Below are 21,311 nucleotides of genomic sequence, written 5' to 3'. Positions count from 1 at the left end.
CTGGTGTACAGTAAGATATTTCTTCCTCTTGTAGGCCTTTCCAAATTTATTATATTCATAAAGTTTCTCTCCAGTATGAATTTTTTGATGCAGAGTAAGATCTGTGTTGTAGTGGAAACCTTTGCCACACTCCTTATATTCATAACTCTCAAGTATGAATTCTCTGATGACTACTAAGATGGTCCTTCCTCTTGAAGGCCCTTCCACATTTCCTACATTCATAGGGTTTGTCCCCAGTATGAATTCTCTGATGTATTTTAAGTTGTGTCTTATCCCTGAAGGCCTTTCTACATTCACTACATTCATAAGGTTTCTCTCCAGTATGAATTCTCTGATGTACTGTAAGTTGTATCTTATATCTGAAGGCCATTCCACATTCACTACAATGATAACGTTTCTCTCCACTATGAATTCTCTGATGCAGAGAAAGGAGCTTATTGCTCCTGAAGGCCTTCATACATTCACTACATTGATAAGGTTTCTCTCCAGTATGAATTCTGTGATGTACAACAAGCTCTGAGTTGTAGATAAAACCCTTCCCACATTCCTTACATTCAAAACGCATCTCACCGGTATGAATTCTCTGATGATCAGTAAGATGTGACTTCCTCCTGAAGGCCTTTCCACATTTACTACATTCATAAGGTTTTTCTCCAGTATGAATTCTGTGATGCACTGCAAGTTCTGTCTTATCCCGGAAGGCCCTTCCACATTCACCACATTCATAGGATTTCTCTCCAGTACTAATTTTTTGATGTAGAGTAATATCTGAGCTGCAGTGGAAACCCTCCCCATGCTCATTGTATCCATAACTCAACTCACCAGTATGAATCCTCTGATGACCACGAAGATGGTCCTTTCTTCTAAAGGCCTTTCCACATTTCCTACATTCATAAGGTTTCTCTCCAGTATGAATTCTTTGATGCACAGTAAGCTCTAGCTTTCTGAAGAAAGCCTTTCTACATTGAACACATTCATAAGGTTTCTCTCCAGTATGAATTCTTTGATGTCTAGTAAGTTCTGACTTGCAAAGAAAAGCCTTGCCACACTCCTTACATTCATAAAGAATGCTTCCAGTATGAATTCTGTGATGCACTCTTAGTTTTAAATTACTCCTGAAGACCTTCCCACATTCAGTACATTCATAAGGATTCTTTTCAGTATGAATTCTGTGATGCAATGTATGTTGTGTCTTATATCTGAATGCTTTTCCACATGTACTACATTCATATGGTTTCTCACCAGTATGAACTCTCCAATGCACAGTAAGTTGTGTCTTACTTCTGAAGGCCTTTCCACATTCACTACATTCATAAGGTTTCTCTCCAGTGTGAATTCTGTGATGCAATGTAAGTTGTGTCTTATCCCTGCAAGCCTTCCCACATTCACTGCATTCATAAGGTTTCTCTCTAGTATGAATTCTCTGATGTCGAGCAAGGTGCTTCTTGTTCCTGAAGGCCTTTCCACATTCACTACATTCATAAGGTTTCTCTCCAGTACAAATTCTCTGATGCACAGCAAGATGCTCCTTGCTCCTAAAAATCTTCCCATATTCAATATATTCAAGAAGTTTATCTCCAGTAAATTTTCTGCTCTCTGAAAGGAAGAATAAAGAGCTGATTAACCCTGCCTTTTTTACCCTTTCCCAAGATTCTTAGCTCCTCAAAGGTTTTAGTGCCATTCTCTTGCCTTCTCACTTGAGAAGGATAGTATCACTACTTCTTCACTAAGAATTAATGTATCTTATTTGAAAGTATGATGACTCGACATGGGCGGCGTATTATTTCCTTTCCAGGGAAGCTCGAGAGAGAGCATTGGAGTGAGTCGCCAAAATGACGAACAGAAAAGGAAAAAGGATAGGGACTCGATACATGTTTTCTAGGCCCTTTCGAAAACATGGTGTTGTCCCTCTGGCTACGTATATGCGAATATACAAGAAAGGTGATATTGTAGATATCAAGGGTATGGGCACAGTTCAGCAGGGAATGCCCCACAAATGTTACCATGGCAGGACCGGAAGGGTCTATAATGTTACTCAACATGCTGTCGGCGTTGTTGTAAACAAACAGGGCAAGATTCTAGCCAAGAGAATTAATGTTCGCATTGAGCATATTAAGCATTCCAAAAGCAGAGATAGCTTCCTGAAGCGGGTAAAGGAAAATGATCAGAAGAAGAAGGAAGTCAAACAAAAAGGCACTTGGGTTCAACTGAAGTGCCAACCTGCTCCACCCAGAGAAGTACACTTTGTGAGAACCAATGGTAAGGAACCTGAGCTATTGGAACTGATCCCCTATGAATTCATGGCATAAATGGCTGTAAAATAAAAACAAAAAATTCTTGGGTTAAAAAAAAAAGTCTGATGATTCAGAAGTAATATGCAAATGATTTGATTGAGGATAAAATTACCTGGAGGGATAAATAAACCCTTAACTCTACTTTAATTGGCTTACATTTGAAGAGAATAAAACTATTCAGAAAAACATAGATGACTTTGAGAAACTGCAAATGTAACCTTACCATTTGAGGTGAAAACAGGAAAAGACTGAACAGAAAGAAAACAGAGCATTGAGTTTAAAGTGAGGAAGAGAAAGACACATGAAGTAAACAGAATAAAGAAATATGAGGGGAAAAATGTGACAATCATTGCCTTGCAAATATTTTCTCTAAAAATCCAACATAACTACTTTGTAAGGGATTGACTGAAATTCTTAAGAGTAAAACAGACAAGTGTTTTTGACAAGTGAAATTATTAGCAAAGAAACTTTAAAAATGATAAATTTTGGGCACTGCCATACATTATTTTCAGTTTTTGTTAAATAGTGATTGCATATCCCAGAAGCTGGGGTCTTTAGATTTATCAAATTGTACATTAGTATAGTCATTGACTATTGTTATCTTGCATGCCTAACCTATTCCACTGATCCACCACTCTCTTTTAGTCACTACCATGTAGTTTTGATGATTGCTGCTTTATAATACAATTTAAGATCTGGTACAGTTAGGCCACCTTCCTCTGCATTTCTTTTCATCAGTTCCTTTGATATTCTGGACTTTTTGTTCTTCCAGATGAATTTTGTTATTGTTTTTGATAGTTCTATAAAATAACTGTTTGGTCGTTTGATTGGTATGGTACTGAATAAGTAAAAAAATTTAGGTAGAATTCTCATTTTTATTATATTAGCTTGGCTTAACAAGGAGCAACTGATATTTTACCCGTTATTTAGATCTGACTTTATTGGTGTGAAAAGCATTTTGCAATTGTGTTCATATAGTTCCGGATTTTGTTTCGGCAGGTAGACTCCAAAATATTTTATAATGTCTACAGCAATTTTAAATGGAATTTTTCTATCTCTTGCTGTTAGGCTTTGTTAATAATATACAGAAATGCATGTGATTTGTGAGGGTTTATTTTATATGCTGCAACTCTGCTAAACTTGTTTGTTATTTCAAGTAATTTTTTACTTGATTCTCTAAATATATCACCATATCATCTGCAAAGACTGATAGCTTTGTTTCTTCTTTGCCTATTCCAATTTCTTTTGCTTCTCTAACTGCTAAAGCTAACATGTCTAACACAATATTGAATAACAGTGGTAATAATGGACATCCTTGGTTCACTCACTATCTTTCTGAAAATGCTTCTAGCTTATCCCCATTACATATACTTGCTCATTGTTTCTGATAGATGCTATCATTTTAAGCAAGACTCCATTTATTCCAGTTGTTCCTAAGGAGAGGAAAAACTCTAGTGAGAATTGAAAAACACATTGTAGTGCTTTTAATAGGAATGGGTGTTATAGTTTGTCAAAAGCTTTTTTGGCATCTGTTGAGATAATCACATGCTTTGTTAGTTTTCTTGTTTATATGGTCAATTATGGTGATAGTTTTCCTGATATTGAAAGAGCCCTGCATTCCTGGTATAAATCCTACCTGGTCATAGTGTATTATCTTTGAGATAATTTGTTGGAATTTCTTTGCTAACATTTTATTTATACCTTTTGGCTCAATATTCATTAGGGAAATTGGTCTATAATAGTCTTTCTTAGTTTTGGCTCTTTCAGCATCATATTTGTATCATAAAACGTATTTTCCAACCCTCCTTCTTTGCCTTTTTTCCCAAATAATTTACATAGTATAGGAATTAGCTGTTCTTTAAATGTTTGATAGAATTAACTCATTAATCCATGTGGCCCTGGAGTTTTCTTAGGGAGTGCATTGATGGCTTCTTCAATTTCTTTTTCTGTAATGGGGTTAAGTATTTTATTTCCTTTACTGTTAACCTGGGCAATGTGTATTTTTGTAAACATTCATCCCTTTCACTAAGATTGTCAGTTGGGCAAAAAACCTCCTGATTATTGTTTTCATTTCCTCTTCATTGGTGGTAAATTCACCCTTTTGATTTCTGATGCTGCTAATGTGGTTTTCTTTTTTCTTTTTTTTTCTTTTGGTGAGGCAATTGGGGTTAAGTAACTTGCTCAGAGTCACACAGCTGGTGAGTATTATGTGTCTGAGGCCAGATTTTAATTCAGGGCCTGCTGACTACATGGCAGGTGCACTATCTACTGCACCACCTAGCTGCCCCTCTTCTTTCTTTTTTTAAATCAAACTAACCAAAAACTTATCGATTTTATTATTTGTTTTTTTTTTCTTTCATAAAAGGAGCTCTTAGTTTTACTTATTCATGCAATAGTTTTCTTAATTTCAATTTTATTAATCACTCCTATGGTTTTCACAATTTCTACTTTGGTATTTAAGAATGTTCAATTTGTTCTTTTTCTAGCTTTTTTATTGCATGCCCAATTCACTGATCTCTTCTTTCTCTATTCATGTAAGCATTTAGAGATATAAAACTTCTCCTAAGGACAGCTTTCACTGCATCCCATAAGTTTTGATATGTTGTCTCATAATTGTCATTCTCTTGGATGAAGTTATTGATTGTTTCTATGATTTGTTGTTTGACCCACTCACTGTTTAGCATTAGATTATTTAATTTCCAATTAATTTTTAGTCTATCTTCCATAGCCTTTTTTTACCTGTAATTTTTATTGCATCGTCATCTGAAAAGGACAAATTGACTATTTCTGCCTTTCTGCAACGGACTGTGAAGTTTTTATGCCCTAGTACAGGGTCAATATCTGCGGAGGTGCCATACCATGGAGAAAAAGGTATTTTCCTTTCTGTCCCCATTCAGTTTTCACCGGAGATCAACCATATTTAACTTCTCTAAAATTCTACTGATGTCCTCAACTTCTTTCTTATTTATTTTGTGGTTAGCTTTACAGTATGGCAGAAACTGGGCATAGACCAACATCTTACACCATATACCAAGATAAGGTCAAAATGGCTATAGGATTTAGATATAAAGGCTGATGCTGTAAGCAAACTAAAAGAGCAAGAAATAGTTTACCTTTCAGATGTATGAAGAAGGGAGGAATTTATAACAAAACGAGAGACAGAGAATATTATGAAATACAAAATGGATAATTTTCATTACATTAAATTGAAAAATTTTTGTGCAAACAAAGCCAATGCATCCAAGATTAAGAGGGAAGTAGAAAACTGGGAAAGAATTGTAACAGTGTCTCTGATAAGGGCCTTGTTTCTAAAATATAAAGAGAATGAAGTTAAATTCTTAAGAATACAAAGCATCCCCCAACTGATAAATGGTCAAAGGATATGAGCAGGCAATTTTCACAGCAAGAAACTACAGCTATCTGCCCTCACATGAAAAAATGTTCTAAATGACTATTGATTAGAGAAATGCAAATCAAAATCATCTGACATACCACATCACACGGGTTATATTGGCTAACATGACAAAACAGGACAATGACAAATGGAGAAAATGTGGAAAATTGGAACACTAAGGCATTGCTGGTGGAGTTGTGAAATGATCCAACCATTCTGGAGAACAGTTTGGAACTATGTCCAAAGGGCTATAAAAATGGGCATACCCTTTGACTCAGCGATATCACTTCTAGGTCTATATTCCAATGAGATCCTAAAAACAGGATAATGACTCACATGTACAAAAATATTCATAGCAGCTCTTTATCTGGTGGCCAAGAATTGGAAATTGAATGTTAGAAACTCAAAATAAATAATGAAGGGAAAAAAAACCAAAAATATAAATTTTAGCAATTATTTTCAAATACCTACATATTAAGCTACTGCTGCCTTTTTTTCTGAAAAGGAATAGCAATTTCAGCTAGAGCTACAAAACTGTTCACATCCTTTGACCCAATAGTACCAGTACTAGGTTTGCATCCTCAATATGTTACTGACAACAAACAAGGCACACTCAGTAAAAATTTTCACAACAGCTATTTGTAAAACAGCAAAATACTGAAACACTATAGGTCCAATGATGGCCTTATAGCTAAACAACTCCCGTCTAATAAACTTACCACTATGCCTTTATAAACATAATTTAAAAGTGTAATTAACACCACAGACTTCAGAAAGGGGAATTGGGTGAGGATTAAATATTTTAAAAAGTAACATCAGCAAAGCAACATTATAAAAAAGAAAATATCAGAAGAGAACTAAGATGTAAAAAAAAACCACATTACGTAATATCTTCAGTAATATACTTAAAAAAGGAAAATGAATTCATGCAAGTGAGGCAGGAGAATGCCTGCTTAAGAGAAGATAACCTTCAATTAACAGAAGAGGAATACCTGCCCTATACAAAGGTAACAACTTTCTTTCAGGGTGGAGGTACATTTTAGTAAAGAAACAGATTAAAAAAGTAACTTCTTGAGGTAAAAAATGAAGTATGAAAATCTCAGCTATTCTCAACAGGTATGAGAAGCTTTGATAGGCCACTGTGTTCAACATTTTACAAGAGCTTTGACCTAAAATGATCAACAGATCACTATTCTGCAATGACCCATCTGCTTGGTTTTTATGTAGTCACCTGGACAGCTGCTTCTTGGAATATCTGCCTCTGGCATCCAAGATGCTTCCTTCCTTTCCAACTGGTAGATCACATCTGGTTTGGAAACTGCAAACCCTGTTCATTGAAAATGAAAAAGTTCTAGGGAGTTATTTCAGAGTTCCATCATAGAAGAGAAAGATGAAATATCCCTCCCAACTCCTAGAAGAAAGGGAGGGGAACAAGGGCGCTCAATGTATTTTAAACTACCAAGGGCACTGTGTTAGCTGATTTTGTTGGAGACTTTTATTTTTCAAATGCGGGGAGCTCAGGGCCGAGGGAGAAGCAAGGTTTTCTTTTTTTTCTCTTTAAGGTGTCAAGAGGAGGAGAAATTACATTTTTGAAAATGCATCCACAAAACTTAAGAATTCAAAAGTAATTTAAGTCCTCTTGGGGAAAAAGGTAGGTATGCCAGGAAGACCCCAAGGATACTACAAAGTACCACTGAAGGATATTTTATATTATGGTAGAATGGATTACTGAGTAGGACTTAGGAAAAAATTCTCCATTTGACTCATTCTCTGCTTTGACAGTAGGAAGACTTGTGTATAATGAAACCTATATTGGGATTAAAAAGACATTCTTGGATTTGAAGCAACAGAGAGGGGAAGATACATTCTCAAGAATAACAACAAATCAAGAAATCAATTTCCAGGCATAGTAAGCAAAGACCTTTTCCTTGGAAATAGGTAGTACAAGTAATCTGTCTCTTTGCTACAAAAGGATCAGGAATAGTTTCCTCTTGTATGTCAAAGAATAACTGTCAAAGTCTTGAAAGTTGTCATAGTATATATCCAGACTCCAAAGGGGTAGCTGTTCTTACCCAAAGAGACCAAGTTCCTATAGTTTTCCAGCATCACATCTCTGTACAACTTTTTCTGAGATGGGTCCAATTGTATCCACTCCTCCCGGGTGAATTCCACAGCCACATCCTTGAAAGTCACTGATTCCTGAAATAATAAAAACATTGGTGCTTACCCATATATAGCTCTGCTATAAAGTTCAAATGTAAACTGCTTGCCAGCAGGGTGACAGAATGCAAGGCATTAGGACAGCAAATGGTACAGGGAATTGAGGCAATTGAGTCAATCACACTCACTCCATTTTGTGACTCAATTCTGGGGGTAGCTCAGTTCTTTTCCTTTTCAATTATAGGTCTGGTCAAATTTGCGTTCTGAGAAAAATTTTTTCAATTGTGAGAATGGGTTGAAAACCTTACTGCATTATTTGAACCTAGCCCTTTGTGGCTGGGAAACCAGCACACCTTCACCTGTTGTTTAGAGACCCTTAAGTAACGATCATGGACTGTGTGCACATTTATAGACAACAAAAAATCCAGCTGACCTGAAAGAGGAACAGCTCTTGTTGCAAGAGGACCCAGCAGGTATGGAATCCGAACAGCAGCCCTGAGTCAAACAAGGCTGGGAAATAAAGGCCAGCTTACTGAAGTGGGGACTGGATACACATTTTTCAGGAGTGGCCACAATCAAGGCAAATGCCCTGAAGCTAGTTGTGCAATCACAACTAATCTAGTCAACAAGCTTGTAAGCCTACCATAAGGAGTGATCTTCAGGATCTCTATCTTGCCACTGGACTCAAATGGCTCTTGAGGAGCCTGGTGACCTTGTACAGTTCACCCTCACTTAAATCCAATTCATTTGCAAGTCATGGCATCATCTTCCTCATGACTTGGTCCCTCTTCCAGAATGAAGGACAAACCACCTGTGAGTAGTCTGAGCTGCCCATCTGGGGACCCAACTGGCCAGTTCCACTTGGGAAAACTCGGCTCTTTCTTCTCCTCCTCTCCCTTACCTCCAAACCTCTCCCTTGGTCTAAGTGAGCTATCATGCCCTTGGCATTTACTGGTTAGATTTCTTTCTTAAAGACCATGCCTTAAACCCAATTCACTCAGGCTCTCTTGGGCTGGTCAACAATAGGTCTCAGCCCAAGCCCACTAGGTGGTCATCCTTTGGGGCTCCAGTAGCCAGTTTACTAAGTAAATAAAAATTCTTTGTTTTGACCAGAAACCCTGAGGGTCTTCCCCTCCCAGACTGATTTTATTTACTTACTTTTTGTTAGATAAAAGGGGCCATTCCTCCCCACCTTTCTAAACCAGCCTTAATCACTGAATAGGGCTTTGCCTCACTCCAAGCGAGGACTCCTAATAGACCTTAGCTTCAAAAGGCCAAGGTCTCCCACTGCATCCTGGGCCACCTCCACTCTTCCTGATCTCTATCTTGCCACTGGACTGAGGTGGCTCAGGAGGAGAAAGTGAGACCAGTCACCTTTCCACACCGCAAGTCATTTGCAAGTCATGGCATCATCATCCAGATGTCATTTTCTAGAAGAGGACTCACAAAAAAATACAACCATCAAGGGCATGTTAATGTACTTGTTCTCCCAGGGGTGATCTAGAATTTGTCATTTTACTTTGCTGTCAATTCTGCCAAATTGATGACTGTGAGGGGGAACCTCTGAGAACCCTCATTTCCCTTCATTCCTACCCTTTATATTTTCAAGAGGAATAGGTGGGCAGCTAGGTGGCAAAGGGGACAGAATTCCAGCACTGGAGTCAGGAGGAACTGACTCCAAATTAGGCCTCAGACACTTGACATTTACTAGCTGTAGGACTCTGGGGAAGTCAATTAACCTCCACTGCTGAAGGGGGTAAAGAGGGGGAGGAAAGGAATAGGTATTGTATCTTGTCAGCCTTATCTACATCTACCCATATAACCATAACCATATTCTGTTTATTGTTTATATTATGAATATAGTCCACTATGTCAATAGTTTTCTTAATTTTGAACCAAACATGAATGCCTTAAATAACTTCAATCTCATAATGAAAAAGCTTTATGAAATGGTGCTGTAATCACTCACTGTTTTAGGTAACATCTTTCTTTGTTGAAAGAATTCAGTACAAGGTTTTCTTTTTCCGTATTTTCAAACACCTTATGTAATATTAAAATGATACATGAAAATTCCAAAGGACAAATTAGAAAATATGACTAGAAAACTGATGAACTTTGACTGCACATTAAAGCAAATTCTGCTTCACTTTCATTTTCCTTCAATTTTTTTTTTTTGCACCAGGGCCAACAGGGAAATGTTTTGCATTACCTCACACGGAAAATGGGTGTCCTATTCTTCTCAGTGAGTGGGGGAAAGAACTGGAAGGTGGGTAAGAGGTGCATAAGAATTTGAAACACAAAATTAAAAAAAACCAAACAACCACAAAGGAAATGTATGGCCCTTTTTTGTGGGGGAGAAAATAAATCAGTCTCTATGCTATCATTTAGTTCTAAATAGGATTCTCTGATGCGCACAATTCCTAGTATTACAGTACAGGAGAAAGACACCTATCCCACAGTCTCTGGCCCGAGATGCTATTTCGGGAAAGCTGCAAGTGTCACTCACCTTCCCGGGCCTGGCTGTCAGGGCAGAAGCCATTCCCTCTTCCTCCAGGCTGTCCTCCTGGGGCACAGCAGAGGCCACAGAAGGTAGAGCTGGGGAGGAAAGGAGAAGCAGGAGAGTGAGGGGTCACGCTGGGGGTCTGCCCTGCTCAGACCAGACATTCCTACTTCTCCACTACGGGGAGATCAGGGAGGGAATCAGGGGCTGGGGAAGATGCTGGGAGGGGGCCAGTAGGATACGGTCATTTCTCTCCGGGGGGGGGGGGTTCTGTCTTGGGGCCAGCATCTCTTTAGAGACAAACTACAGGACAGACAGGTGACCCTTCCAGCACGGGAAGGCACGGGGCCCCGGCAGCATCAGGGAAGGCTTCCCAGAGAAGGGGCCCCCAGGAGGATGCTGGGAGGAGGAGATGAGGCCACGGGAAATCCGCACTGAGGACCAGGCACACACACCGGGGGCACGTTCCCTGGGGCTCTGGGCACAGGGCAAGGCCTGAGGGCTGGAGGGGCAGGCCCTGACCAGGGTCACGAGATGCGAGAGTGACCCAAGGAGGATTAGACCCCGCCCCCAGGCTCAGCCTCAGCCTGGTCGGCCTCCAACCCCCGCCCGACCCCTGAGCAGGGGCCGCCCCCACACCCCTGGGAGCCCCTTGGGGGCTTCCTGCCTTCTCTAGTGGACGCCCCTCCCATTCTCCGGGTGCTCCCCAGCCAGCCCCCGGTGCTCCGACCCTGCCGCACCCCCGCAGCCTGCTCTGCCTGGGCCTGGCCCCGCTCTCGGCCCCGCTCACCCCGTCACAGTTCAGTCCAGGACAGAGAAGGGAAAGCGGGAACCAGCGAACGTTGAAGAGGCGGAGAAAAGAGGAAGCGGAAGTGTCGTCCTAAGAAGGAAGCCCTTCCCGCCCTTGAGCTTTGAAAATGCCCGTGAGGCGAGCATGGCGTTCTGGCAATCGTAGTCTGGAGGCTGAGGCGCCTTCTGCGCATGCCTGATGCTTGGCCCCTCCCCCGGCCTGGAACTTGGTCTTGCCTCCCTCCCTGCCCCGCCCTTCCTCCCAGGAGCCCCGCCCTCTCCGCTCCTCCCCTCATCTCCTGCGTGGTCTTCACAGCGCCAGAGCTCACAGAGAGTCACCAGGCGTGGGGTCCTAGACCTCGAGGGGCCTTGGGGCTCCTCCAAGGGTCGTCCAGCCCGCAGTCTCTCCTACTCCGGCAGCCAGTCACCACAGGCCGCGACTCTAATGAAATGTTTCTGTGCACCAGCATCTTCGCGCAGGAAGTGACGCAAATTCGCAGGGAAGCCATGGCTCTGAGGAGGGAGACCACGGGCTGGGGCGGGATGCCCGGAAGGCTCGCTCAGCCCCCTGGGGCTTCCAGGAGGAGCAGGACACGAGTGGGCCCGGGGCAGCAGGAGAGGTCAAGAAGGTTCTGGTCATCAGCTGGGACCGCGGGACGACGGAAGGCTTTGCTTTGGCCTGGGCTGTGTTTTGGGAAAGCGATGTCAGAGAAAAGCCGAGGATCAAAGAAGGGCCGGGCCCTGTGTGGGGTCCGTGGGACGAGGATCACGGACACGGGGAGAAGCAGAGCCAGGCAGAGCTCCCTTTGCGTCCGTTTTCTCTGCCAAGGAGACTGACCAGACGGAAAGCAGGAGACGTGGAGAGCGTTTGGCTGGGCCTGGGGAATGCCAGTCGTCTGCTAGATGGGCTCAATAAAACTCAGAGCTGACGTTTAGGTGGAGCTCACTGTGTTCCAGGCACAGCTAAGTACTTTACAAGGACTGTCTCACCTGGTCCTCATGACAACCCAGAGAAGCAGGTGCTGTTATAAGCCCCCATTTTATAGATGTGGAAACTAGGGTGAAGTGACTTGCCAAGGGTCACACACTTGCTAGTTTCTGAACTTGGATTTGGACTTAGGTCTTCCTGATTCCACATCCAGAACTCTATTCACTGCATAGAGAAACTCTGAGGGTGTTCCCCTCCTAGACTGATTCTTTTGTGAAAGACAAACTAGGCCATCTTTTGCCTCAATTACTAGTCTAGCCTTTAATTACTGAATGGGTGTTGCCTCAGATGAACCGAGACCTGGGAAAGGCCAAGGTCTCCCACTGCATCAGGAGGCATCACCAGCTGGCCTGACCTATGTCTTGCCACTGGACTCTAGTGAATGTGGAGGTGAGAGTGAGGCGGGTGCACAGCTCTGCCTCACTTAAAGCCAATTGGCTTGCAAATCAAGGCCTCACCCTCCTGAAGTCATTGGTCTCCTGCACCACCTAATGACCCTTACTTTCTCCTTTACTCCTGAAAGAACTGACAGATATGGTTGCTGAGCCTGTGACTGTAATATTTGCAAAATCATGAATAACAGGAGAGAAACAACAGAAGAAACAGAAGTGTCCAAATTTTCAAAAAAGAGGAGAGAATCAGGAAATTGTAGGTGCAGTGTTGTTCAGTCCTGTTCAATTCTTCCTGTTCCCATTTGTGGTTTTCTTGGCAAAGATGCTGGAGTTGTTTGCCATTTCCTTCTCAGGCTCATTTAAGAGGTGAAGACATGGAACTTTAAACAAGGTCAAATGACTTGCTCTGAATCACAGAGCTATTAAAGGTTTAAGGCCAAATTTGAACTCAATCCTGCTGACTCCACTCTGTGGACTGTGCCACCTAACTGTTCTCACAGGCTCAGTGAATGCTTTTATTATGTCACTAAATTCTAGGTTGTATTTTCAAATGTTATTGATATGTTTGTTTTTACATTGCCTTCCCCTGCCCACTTTCCTTTACAAAGAATTATGCTTTATAACAAGGAATAAAAAGAGGAAGAAGTTCAACAAATCTAATTAACACCTTTATTGACTCAGAAAGTATAAGCCATATTCCACAAATTTAATCTGCCACATCTGCAATGAGGGGAAGAGGAAGAATTCAGAAAGAAGGGAGGTGGTATGGTATCTGTCTTCCCTGGCTCTTCTGAGATAGTGTTACTTTGAAAAGCAGAGAGGCAAGATTTGCTGCATTTGATAACACCTATTCCTTGAGGAGGAAACAGCCCCAGGCAAAATGGCAAGCTTTACAAAACGTATTGTATTAAATGTGTTTTATATCACAGTCTCAGGGATTTTTATTAAAATCCCATGGATTTTTATTTTCAACAAGATATGGGGGTAATTGTTGAAAATGTCTTCTCACTTCTGTCATCCTTTTCTGATGTGTGACTCCTTGAATGATCTGAAGTGGAAATTACAAAATCCTAGAGTTGACTTACCTCTTATGTGATGAACACCTATTTATTTCTTTATTGTTTCCCTAGGTCAGAGAAAGTGTTTTTCTAAAAATTGTGGGGTGTTTTTTAATCTGTTAAAAGATTTCTCCAAAAAAAGCAAAAAACGGTTCTTACTTTGCTGCATTAAGTGATTCTTAGAAGTAAAACTCCTTCACTCTGCTTTGTTTGTCTGAAAAATAATTTATGTGGGATTTTCTCCCCTATAAACTTTTCTTAACGTAATTCAGGAATGTTTGATTGCTGGACATATGTTTGTATCTATACTGTCAAGATACAAGTGGTGTGAATTTTCATGTAGGTGTAAAAAATTATATTTCAAAAAGATTTTTTTGGTCAGAATGTAAAGTTGCACAGGAATGTTAGAATGATTTTAAATGTTATGAAAAGTGCTTAAGCTGTAATGTTGATATGATAATGTATATTCATGTTAAATTGATCAGAATCTTTGCTAATATTTGAAAATACATATTTTAATATCCAATAACAGGATAGGAGAATGTATACTTTGATATTACAAAACCTTTTACATTAAAATCAGATTACCAAAAAAAAAATCAACTGTACTCTAGGGTTTGAGAAAGTAATTTAAAGTGTGTCAGAGGAAAGGTGCACAGGTATGGTCCCATGGAGTAAACTGTGTTAGGGGGAAGTCAACCAAAAAGAGATGGGGGAAGCTCAGTGATGAAATGCTGAAGAGAGAAAGAAAAAATTCCAATCAAGTAGAAAAATGAATTTTGTCTGGACAGACTAAAGTGCATCCATGGCGAACTCACCAACCAGGTTTGACTGAAGAAAGAGAAACGTACAGACAATAGAAGCCAGATAAGAAAGAATCAATATGTGAGTATTGTATGGTCCTGGAAAAATTGTATCAGGAATGTTAAAACTCAGAATAAGCTGAGGCTGGAAATGAGGACTAAGGATGACGGAAAAGATGGGTTGGTGGTTTTTTTGTTGTTGTTTAGTCATATTGGGGAAAAAAGAAAGCTCAAAGAAGAGAAGTGATGGTAACTAACAACACAGTGACGATCTTCTCCACTTCTATTTTTATTTTGTTTTCTCTTTAAGACTAGGAAGGTCTCATGTAGAAAGGGGATTAAACGTTTCCTGTTTGGTCCCAGGGGGCAAAAGCAGGAACAGTGAGTGGGCAGTGGTGCAAAGTGGTCAATTTAGGTTAAAGTCAAGAAATCGTCCTAACAATTAGAGCTGTCCAAAAGGTAGAGGAGGGCAGCTATGTGGTGCTGAGCCTGTGCTCAGGAAGATGAGGGCAGATCTGGCCTCAGACACTTAGCTGTGTGACCCTGGGCAAATCAGTTAACCCTGTTTAACTCAGGTTCTTCACCTGAAAAATGAGCTAGAGAAGAAAATGGCAAATCGTTCCAAAAAAACCCCAAATAAGGTCATGGAGAGTTGGACATGACTGAAATGACTGAGTAAGAAGAAGGACAAAAAGTTAGATTAAATTGCATTGAGAGATGGTGGGTTTCCTCCCAATGGAGATCTTCAAGCACAGACTGAACTAGCACTTGTCAGGATCCTCAGTCCAAGAACACTCCCCTCTTTTCACTCTTTTTTTATTTTTAGGAGACACCTTGTTTTCCAGGGCTAAGGCTCAGCAAGCAAGCTGTGGCCTGAGCTTGGCAAAACAATAGTCCTTTGTGCTCACCCTCTGGATGAACTCTCTTGCAGCTAAATCACACAACTAGAGGTCCCTGAGGTGGGCCAGCCACCAGTAGGAACCACATGCCAGTCATGAAGCCCTGCTATGTATGGATTTTTTGTCACTGGGTAAACACTGACTGCTGCTGTTACAACTCACTGATTGATTCTTTGTCTAGCCACACGTATGTATCTACATCAAGGCTTAGCCTCTCTGCCTTGGGTCTTCTCAGTCCTAGAGCAGACCCAGGCACACTTGTCTAGTTTCTTTCCTCCAATGGAATAAAGAAGGTTTTTGCCTGTAACCTCTTCCTTTAAGTTCCATGAACATGGCTTTTATATTTAAGATATATTTTAGTGGGAAAGATAGTGTTCAGTTGGTGGGAGTGAGCAAAGGAGGTGTGGTGGGAATGCTTCTGACACACTTAGGAGACAATGCATGAACCCTTTTGACTAGAGGAACAGTGAATTCCCATGATAAATAAGGAAGTAAACAAAAAATCCCAGGCCATACTTTCTCCCTTCCTACAGAAGCACAGATAGTCAATATCTTTTGAGCCTGAGGAGATGAAAGGGCTGGAAAGTGAAGTGATTCTGTTTCATTAGCCATTAAGGGCAACACACACCCCTGAGTGTGAATATTCTTCTATGGTGTGACAGGGGACATGGGAAGAAGAGCTTCCTAAGTCATGAGCCATAGAAATAAACTCAGCATCTAAAGTCCAGCTTTCCCCGCAGGGGCCATCCTGCTTTGCATGCTCCCATCCCCCACCTCAGAGCCCTTAGTAGCCAACTTGTCACTCTCCTAATCCCAGGAATCGGCATTGGGCAGAGCAGAGCATGGAGAGGGGGTCAGCAGCTCAGCTTCTCTGCCTCCTAGGTAAGGAAGGAGAACACACAAAGGTCATGGGATCACAAACAAGATTCTGTTGTCATTTTTACATCATTTGAAGCTCATTTGTGATCTTTGTTCTCATTCATTTGTTAAAGTTATTAAAATTGTTTAATGTTCTCCTTTGAGTTTACCATACTCCAAGTCAAGTAATTATCAGTCCTGATGGTTTTTTTGAAAGCCAATGAGTTTTGGTAAAATTTGTTTTCTTTCTCATTTTATATGGCAGAAGAGATTGTGGTGACTCAACCTCCATTCTCCTTGTCTGTATCTCCAAGGGTGAAAATCACCTTGTCCTGCAGGGCCAGTCAGTGTAAATACTAGTTACTTACATGGGTACCAGGAGAATCCAGGAAAAGCGCCCAGGCATCTCATCTGTAGCACCCCCAGCCTGGCCTCTGGGGTCCCTGCTTGGCTCAGTGGCAATGGGTCTGGCACAGATTTCCAGCTCACAATCAGCAGAGTCGAGGCTGAAGATGTTGCAGTCTTCTGCTATCAGCAGTGGTGTCTACACCTTTCCATTTTGTCAATTTTGACTTTATCATAGTACAGTGTAAGCTGTTGCTCTATTTCTAGTTTCTGCCATATTGTTTTCCAGTTTATGTCAAATAATAAGTTCTTATCTCACAGCCTGGGCTATTTGGGTTTATCAAACACTAGCTTACTGTGGTCATTTACTACTATGTCTTTGTATCTAATCTGTTCCACTGATCCACCATGCTATTTCTTTGCCTGTACCAGATAGTTTTGATGATTACTGCTTTATAATATAGTATGAGATTCGGGATTGCTAGGCCGCCTTCCTTTGTATTTTTTCTTTCACGATTCCCTTAATCTTCTTGACTTTTTCTTTTCCAGATGAATTTTGTTATTTTTCTTAGCTCTAACAAATAACTTTTTAGTACTTTAGTTAGCATGGCACTGAATAAGTAAATTAGTTTAGGCAGAATTGTCATTTTTATTATATTTGCTCAGCCTACCCATGAGCAATTGATATTTTTCCAGTTGTTTAGATCTGACTTTATTTGTGTGAAAAGCGTTTTATACTTGTGTTCATATAGTTCCTGGTTTGTCTTGGCAGGTAGACTCCCAAGCATTTTATATTGTCTGCAGTTAAATGGAATTTCTTTCTGTCTCATGCTGTTGGGCTTTATTGGTCATATATAGAAATGCTGTTGATTTATGTGGGTTTCTTTTATATTCTGCAACTTTGCTAAAGTTATTTCAAGTAGTTTGTTATTTGATTCTATAGGATTCTCTAAGTATACCATCACATTATCTGTATCTGCAAAGAGTGATATTTTGTTTCCTCACTGCCTACTCTAATTCCTTCAATGTCTTTTTCTTCTCTTACTGCAATAGCTATCATTGCTAGTACAATATTGTATGATAGAGGTGATAATGGGCATCCTTGATTCTCCTTTGCTTATATTGGGAAGACTTTTAGCTTTTCCCCATTACATATAATGCTTGCTGATAGTTTTAGACAGATACTACTTATCATTTCAAGGAAAGCTTCGTTTATTCTTATGCTCTCTAGTGTTTTTGTTTGTTTTTTAGTGCGGCAATTGAGGTTAATAACTTGCCCAAGATCACACAACTAGTGTCAAGTGTCTGAAGCCAGATTTGAGCTCAGGTTGTCCTGACTCTAAGGCCAGAGCTTTATACACTGCACCACCTAGCTGCCCCTGGTGTTTTTAATAGGGATGGTTGCTGTATTTTGTGAAAAGCTTTTCTTTTTTTAAGCATTTATTGAGATAATCATAAAGATTTCTGTTCGGTTTTATTATTGATATGGTCAATTACACTGAAAGTTTTCCTAATATTGAACCAACCCTGCATTCTTTTAAATCCTACCTGGTCATAGTGTATGATCCTGGTGACATACTAATGTAATGTCCTTGCTGCTATTTTGAAATTTATTTTTATTTAACTTAATGTTATATATTATATTTAATATGTAATAATACAGTATGTTATATATAATTATAATATATATGATATATTAAGTATATATTATTACAGTAGAGGAGGAAATGGGAAGGCGGGTGGTGGGCAATGCTTGAACTTTACTCTCATTGGAATTGGCTCAAAGAGGGAACAACATACACCATCAGCTGAGTATAGAAATCTATCTATAATATGTATATCTAATATAATCTAATATAATTATATATTAAATATAAGCTAATATAATTATATACAACATAACTATATGTTATACAATAAAATTTATTATATATAAAATAATATATAACATTTATATTTTACATAAAAATTTTACATCAATATTCATTAGGGAAATTGGTCTATAGTTTTCTTTCTCTGTTTTAGCTCTTCCTGGCTTAGATATCAGCACCACATTTGTATCATAAAAGGAATTTGGTAGGACTTCTTTGCCTATTTTTCCAAATAGTTTATATAATATTAGAATTAGTTGTTCTTTAAATGTTTGGTAGAATTTGTTTGTGAATCCTTCAGGCTCTGGCTGTTTTCTCTTATGGACTTCATTGATGGCTTCTTCAATTTTTTTTCCAAGATGGGATTAATGATGTATTCTGTGTTTACATCTGTTAATCTGGTAACTTACATTTTTGTAAATATTCATCAATTTTGCTCAGATTGTCAGATTTATTGGCATGCAATTGGGCAAAATAGTTTCCAATGTTTGCTTTAATTTTGTCTTCATTGGTGGTGAGTTCACTCTTTTCATTTTTGATACTCAATATTTGGTTGTTGTTTTTTTTTAAATCAAATTAACCAATGGCTCCTCTATCTTACTGGGTCCTCCCCACCCCCCAAAAAAACAGTTCCTAGTTTTATTTAGTAGCTCAATAGTTTCCTTACTTTTAATTTCATTAATCTGTCCTTTGGTTTTCAGGATGGCCAATTTGGTGCTCAATTGGGGATTTTTAATTTGTTCGTTTTCTAGCTTTGTTTTTTGGTTGCATTAGTTCATTGATTTGTTCTTTCTCAATTTTATTGATGTAAGAATTTAGAGGAAAAAATTTCCCCCTAAGTACTGCTTTGGCTGCATCCCATAAATTTTGGTATACTGTCTCGTTGTTGTCATTCTCTTTAATGAAACTAAGTATTCTTTCTATTATTTGTTCTTTGACCCACTTATTCTTTAGGATTAGATTAGTTTCCAATTAATTTTTAATCTATCTTTCCACTGCCTTTTGTTGAATATAATTTTTATTGCACTGTGATCTGAAAAGGATGCACTTAATGTTTCCTCCTTTCTACACCTGATTTTGAGGTTTTTATACCCTAACACATGGTCAGTTTTTGTGTAGATGTCCTCTACTGCTGAGAAAAAGGTATATTCTTTTCTATTCCCATTCAATTTTCTCTAAAAGTCTGCCATATCTAATTTTTCTAAGACTCTGTTCACCTCCTTAGTTTCTTTCTTGTTTATTTTTTGGTAGGATGTATCAAGTTCTGACAGGGGACAGTCAAGGACCCACTAGTATAGTTTTACTATCTATTTCTTCCTGTTACTTAACTTCTCCTTTAAGAATGCGGACTTTGATAGACTTAGCTTTTCTCAGCAATACAAAGATCTAAGACATCTCTAAGAGACTCATGATGGAAAATGCTGTCCACACCCAGAGAAAGAACTATGGAGTCTCAGTGCAGATTGAAGGATACTATTTATTCTCTCTCTCTTGTTTTGTTTCTTCTTTCTCATGGTTCCTCCCATTCATTTTAATTCTTCTTTACAACATGACTTATGTGAAAACAAAAAAATTTTAAAAAACGTGGATGCTCTAGCACTTGTGGCATATATGCTTAGTATTGATTTTACTTTATTGTCTACGGTATACTTTAGCAAGACATAGTTTCCTTCCTTATCTCTTTTGATTAGATCTATTTTTGCTTCTGCTTTGTCTGAGATCAGGATTGCTACCCCTGCTCTTTTTACTTCAGCTGAAGCATAATCAATTCTGCTCCAGCCCCTTAGCCTTACTTTGTATGTGTCTCTCTGCTTCAAGTGTGTTTCTTGTAAACAACATATTGTAGGATTCTGCTTTTTGATCCACTCTGCTATCAGTTTCTGTTTTATGGGAGACCCATTCACATTGACAGTTGTGATTACTAACTTTGTATTTCCCTCTATTCTATTTTTCCTCCAGTTTGTCCTCTCCTTTCACCCTTTCCTTCCTCACCAGTGTTTTGTTTCTGTCCATCGCCTCCCCCAATCTGCCCTCCCTTATGTCATTCCTGCCCCACCTTACTTACTTTCCTCCCCTCCTACTGCTGTTTAGGATAAAATAGATTTCTATATTCAACTTAGTGTGTATGTTATTCCCTCTTTGAGCCCATTTCAGTGAAAGTAAGTTTCAAGCAATTCCCACCACTCATCTTCCCATTTCCCCCTCCACTGTAATGAGTCTTTTGCACCTCTTCAGGTGAAATAATTTACCCTATTCTACCTCTCCCTTCCTACTGCTCCCAGTGCGATCCCTTTTTGCATCCTTTAATTTTTTATGTCATTCCCTCAAATTCACCTTATACTCATACTCTGTTCTATGTATACTCCTTTTAACAGCACTATTGCTGATACAGTTCTTAAGAATTAAAAGTATATAAACAGTTTGGCTCTATTGAGCTTATGTTTTCTCTTTCCTTTTCACCTTTTTATACTTCACATGAGTCTTGATATCAGAAATCACTTCTTGTTGTTATTTAGCTCTCATCTTCTCCTTATGAAAGCTTAAAATAATTCTTTTTCATTGAATGACCATTTTTTTCCCTTGAAGGATTATGCTCACTTTTGCTGGGTAGGTGATTCTTGGTTGCATCCTAGCTCCTTTGCATTCCTGAATATCATGTTCTACTATTTCTGATCCTTTAATATTGCAGCTGCTATATCCTACATAATCCGGACCCTGGCTCCCCAATATTTGAATCATTTCTTTCTGGTTACTTGCAATATTATTTCCTTGACCTGATAGGTCTGGAATTTATCCAGATTCCTGAATTCCACTGAATGTCACTGATTCCTGAAACAAGAAGAACATTTGTGCTTACCCAGCTATAACTCTAACTGTTATGAAGTTCAAATGTAAACTGCTTGCCAGTAAGCTGAGGGAACTGAGGGTTTTAGGACAGCAAGTAGAATAGGGAATTGAGG

The 21,311-nt window shown here is 39.5% G+C and overlaps 1 protein-coding gene and 1 pseudogene across 2 annotated transcripts; one reads left to right on the top strand and one right to left on the bottom strand.

The window, feature by feature from the left end:
• Positions 1 to 68: 68 nt before the first annotated feature.
• Positions 69 to 11,308, bottom strand: LOC110196300 (uncharacterized). 2 transcript variants are annotated; one of them, XM_078149275.1, is made up of 5 exons: positions 11,089 to 11,308; positions 10,355 to 10,443; positions 7,761 to 7,887; positions 6,920 to 7,015; positions 69 to 1,596 (listed from the first exon to the last, which is right to left on the bottom strand). In XM_078149275.1, exons 2-5 carry the CDS (start codon positions 10,385 to 10,387, stop codon positions 149 to 151), a joined length of 1,704 nt encoding a protein of 567 aa, XP_078005401.1. In that variant the 5' UTR covers positions 10,388 to 10,443; positions 11,089 to 11,308; the 3' UTR covers positions 69 to 148. The 2 variants fall into 2 exon arrangements, with proteins under 2 accessions (XP_078005401.1, XP_078005400.1); XM_078149274.1 differs by having other exon boundaries at positions 11,139 to 11,308.
• LOC110196305 (large ribosomal subunit protein eL21 pseudogene) lies at positions 1,784 to 2,309 on the top strand (annotated as a pseudogene).
• Positions 11,309 to 21,311: the final 10,003 nt, after the last annotated feature.

This window comes from Phascolarctos cinereus, unplaced genomic scaffold, assembly GCF_003287225.1.
Source record: "Phascolarctos cinereus isolate Bilbo 61053 unplaced genomic scaffold, phaCin_HiC Scaffold_2;HRSCAF=192, whole genome shotgun sequence".
Classification (NCBI taxonomy): Eukaryota; Metazoa; Chordata; class Mammalia; order Diprotodontia; family Phascolarctidae; genus Phascolarctos; species Phascolarctos cinereus.
This window is presented reverse-complemented; position numbering and strand designations above follow the sequence as displayed.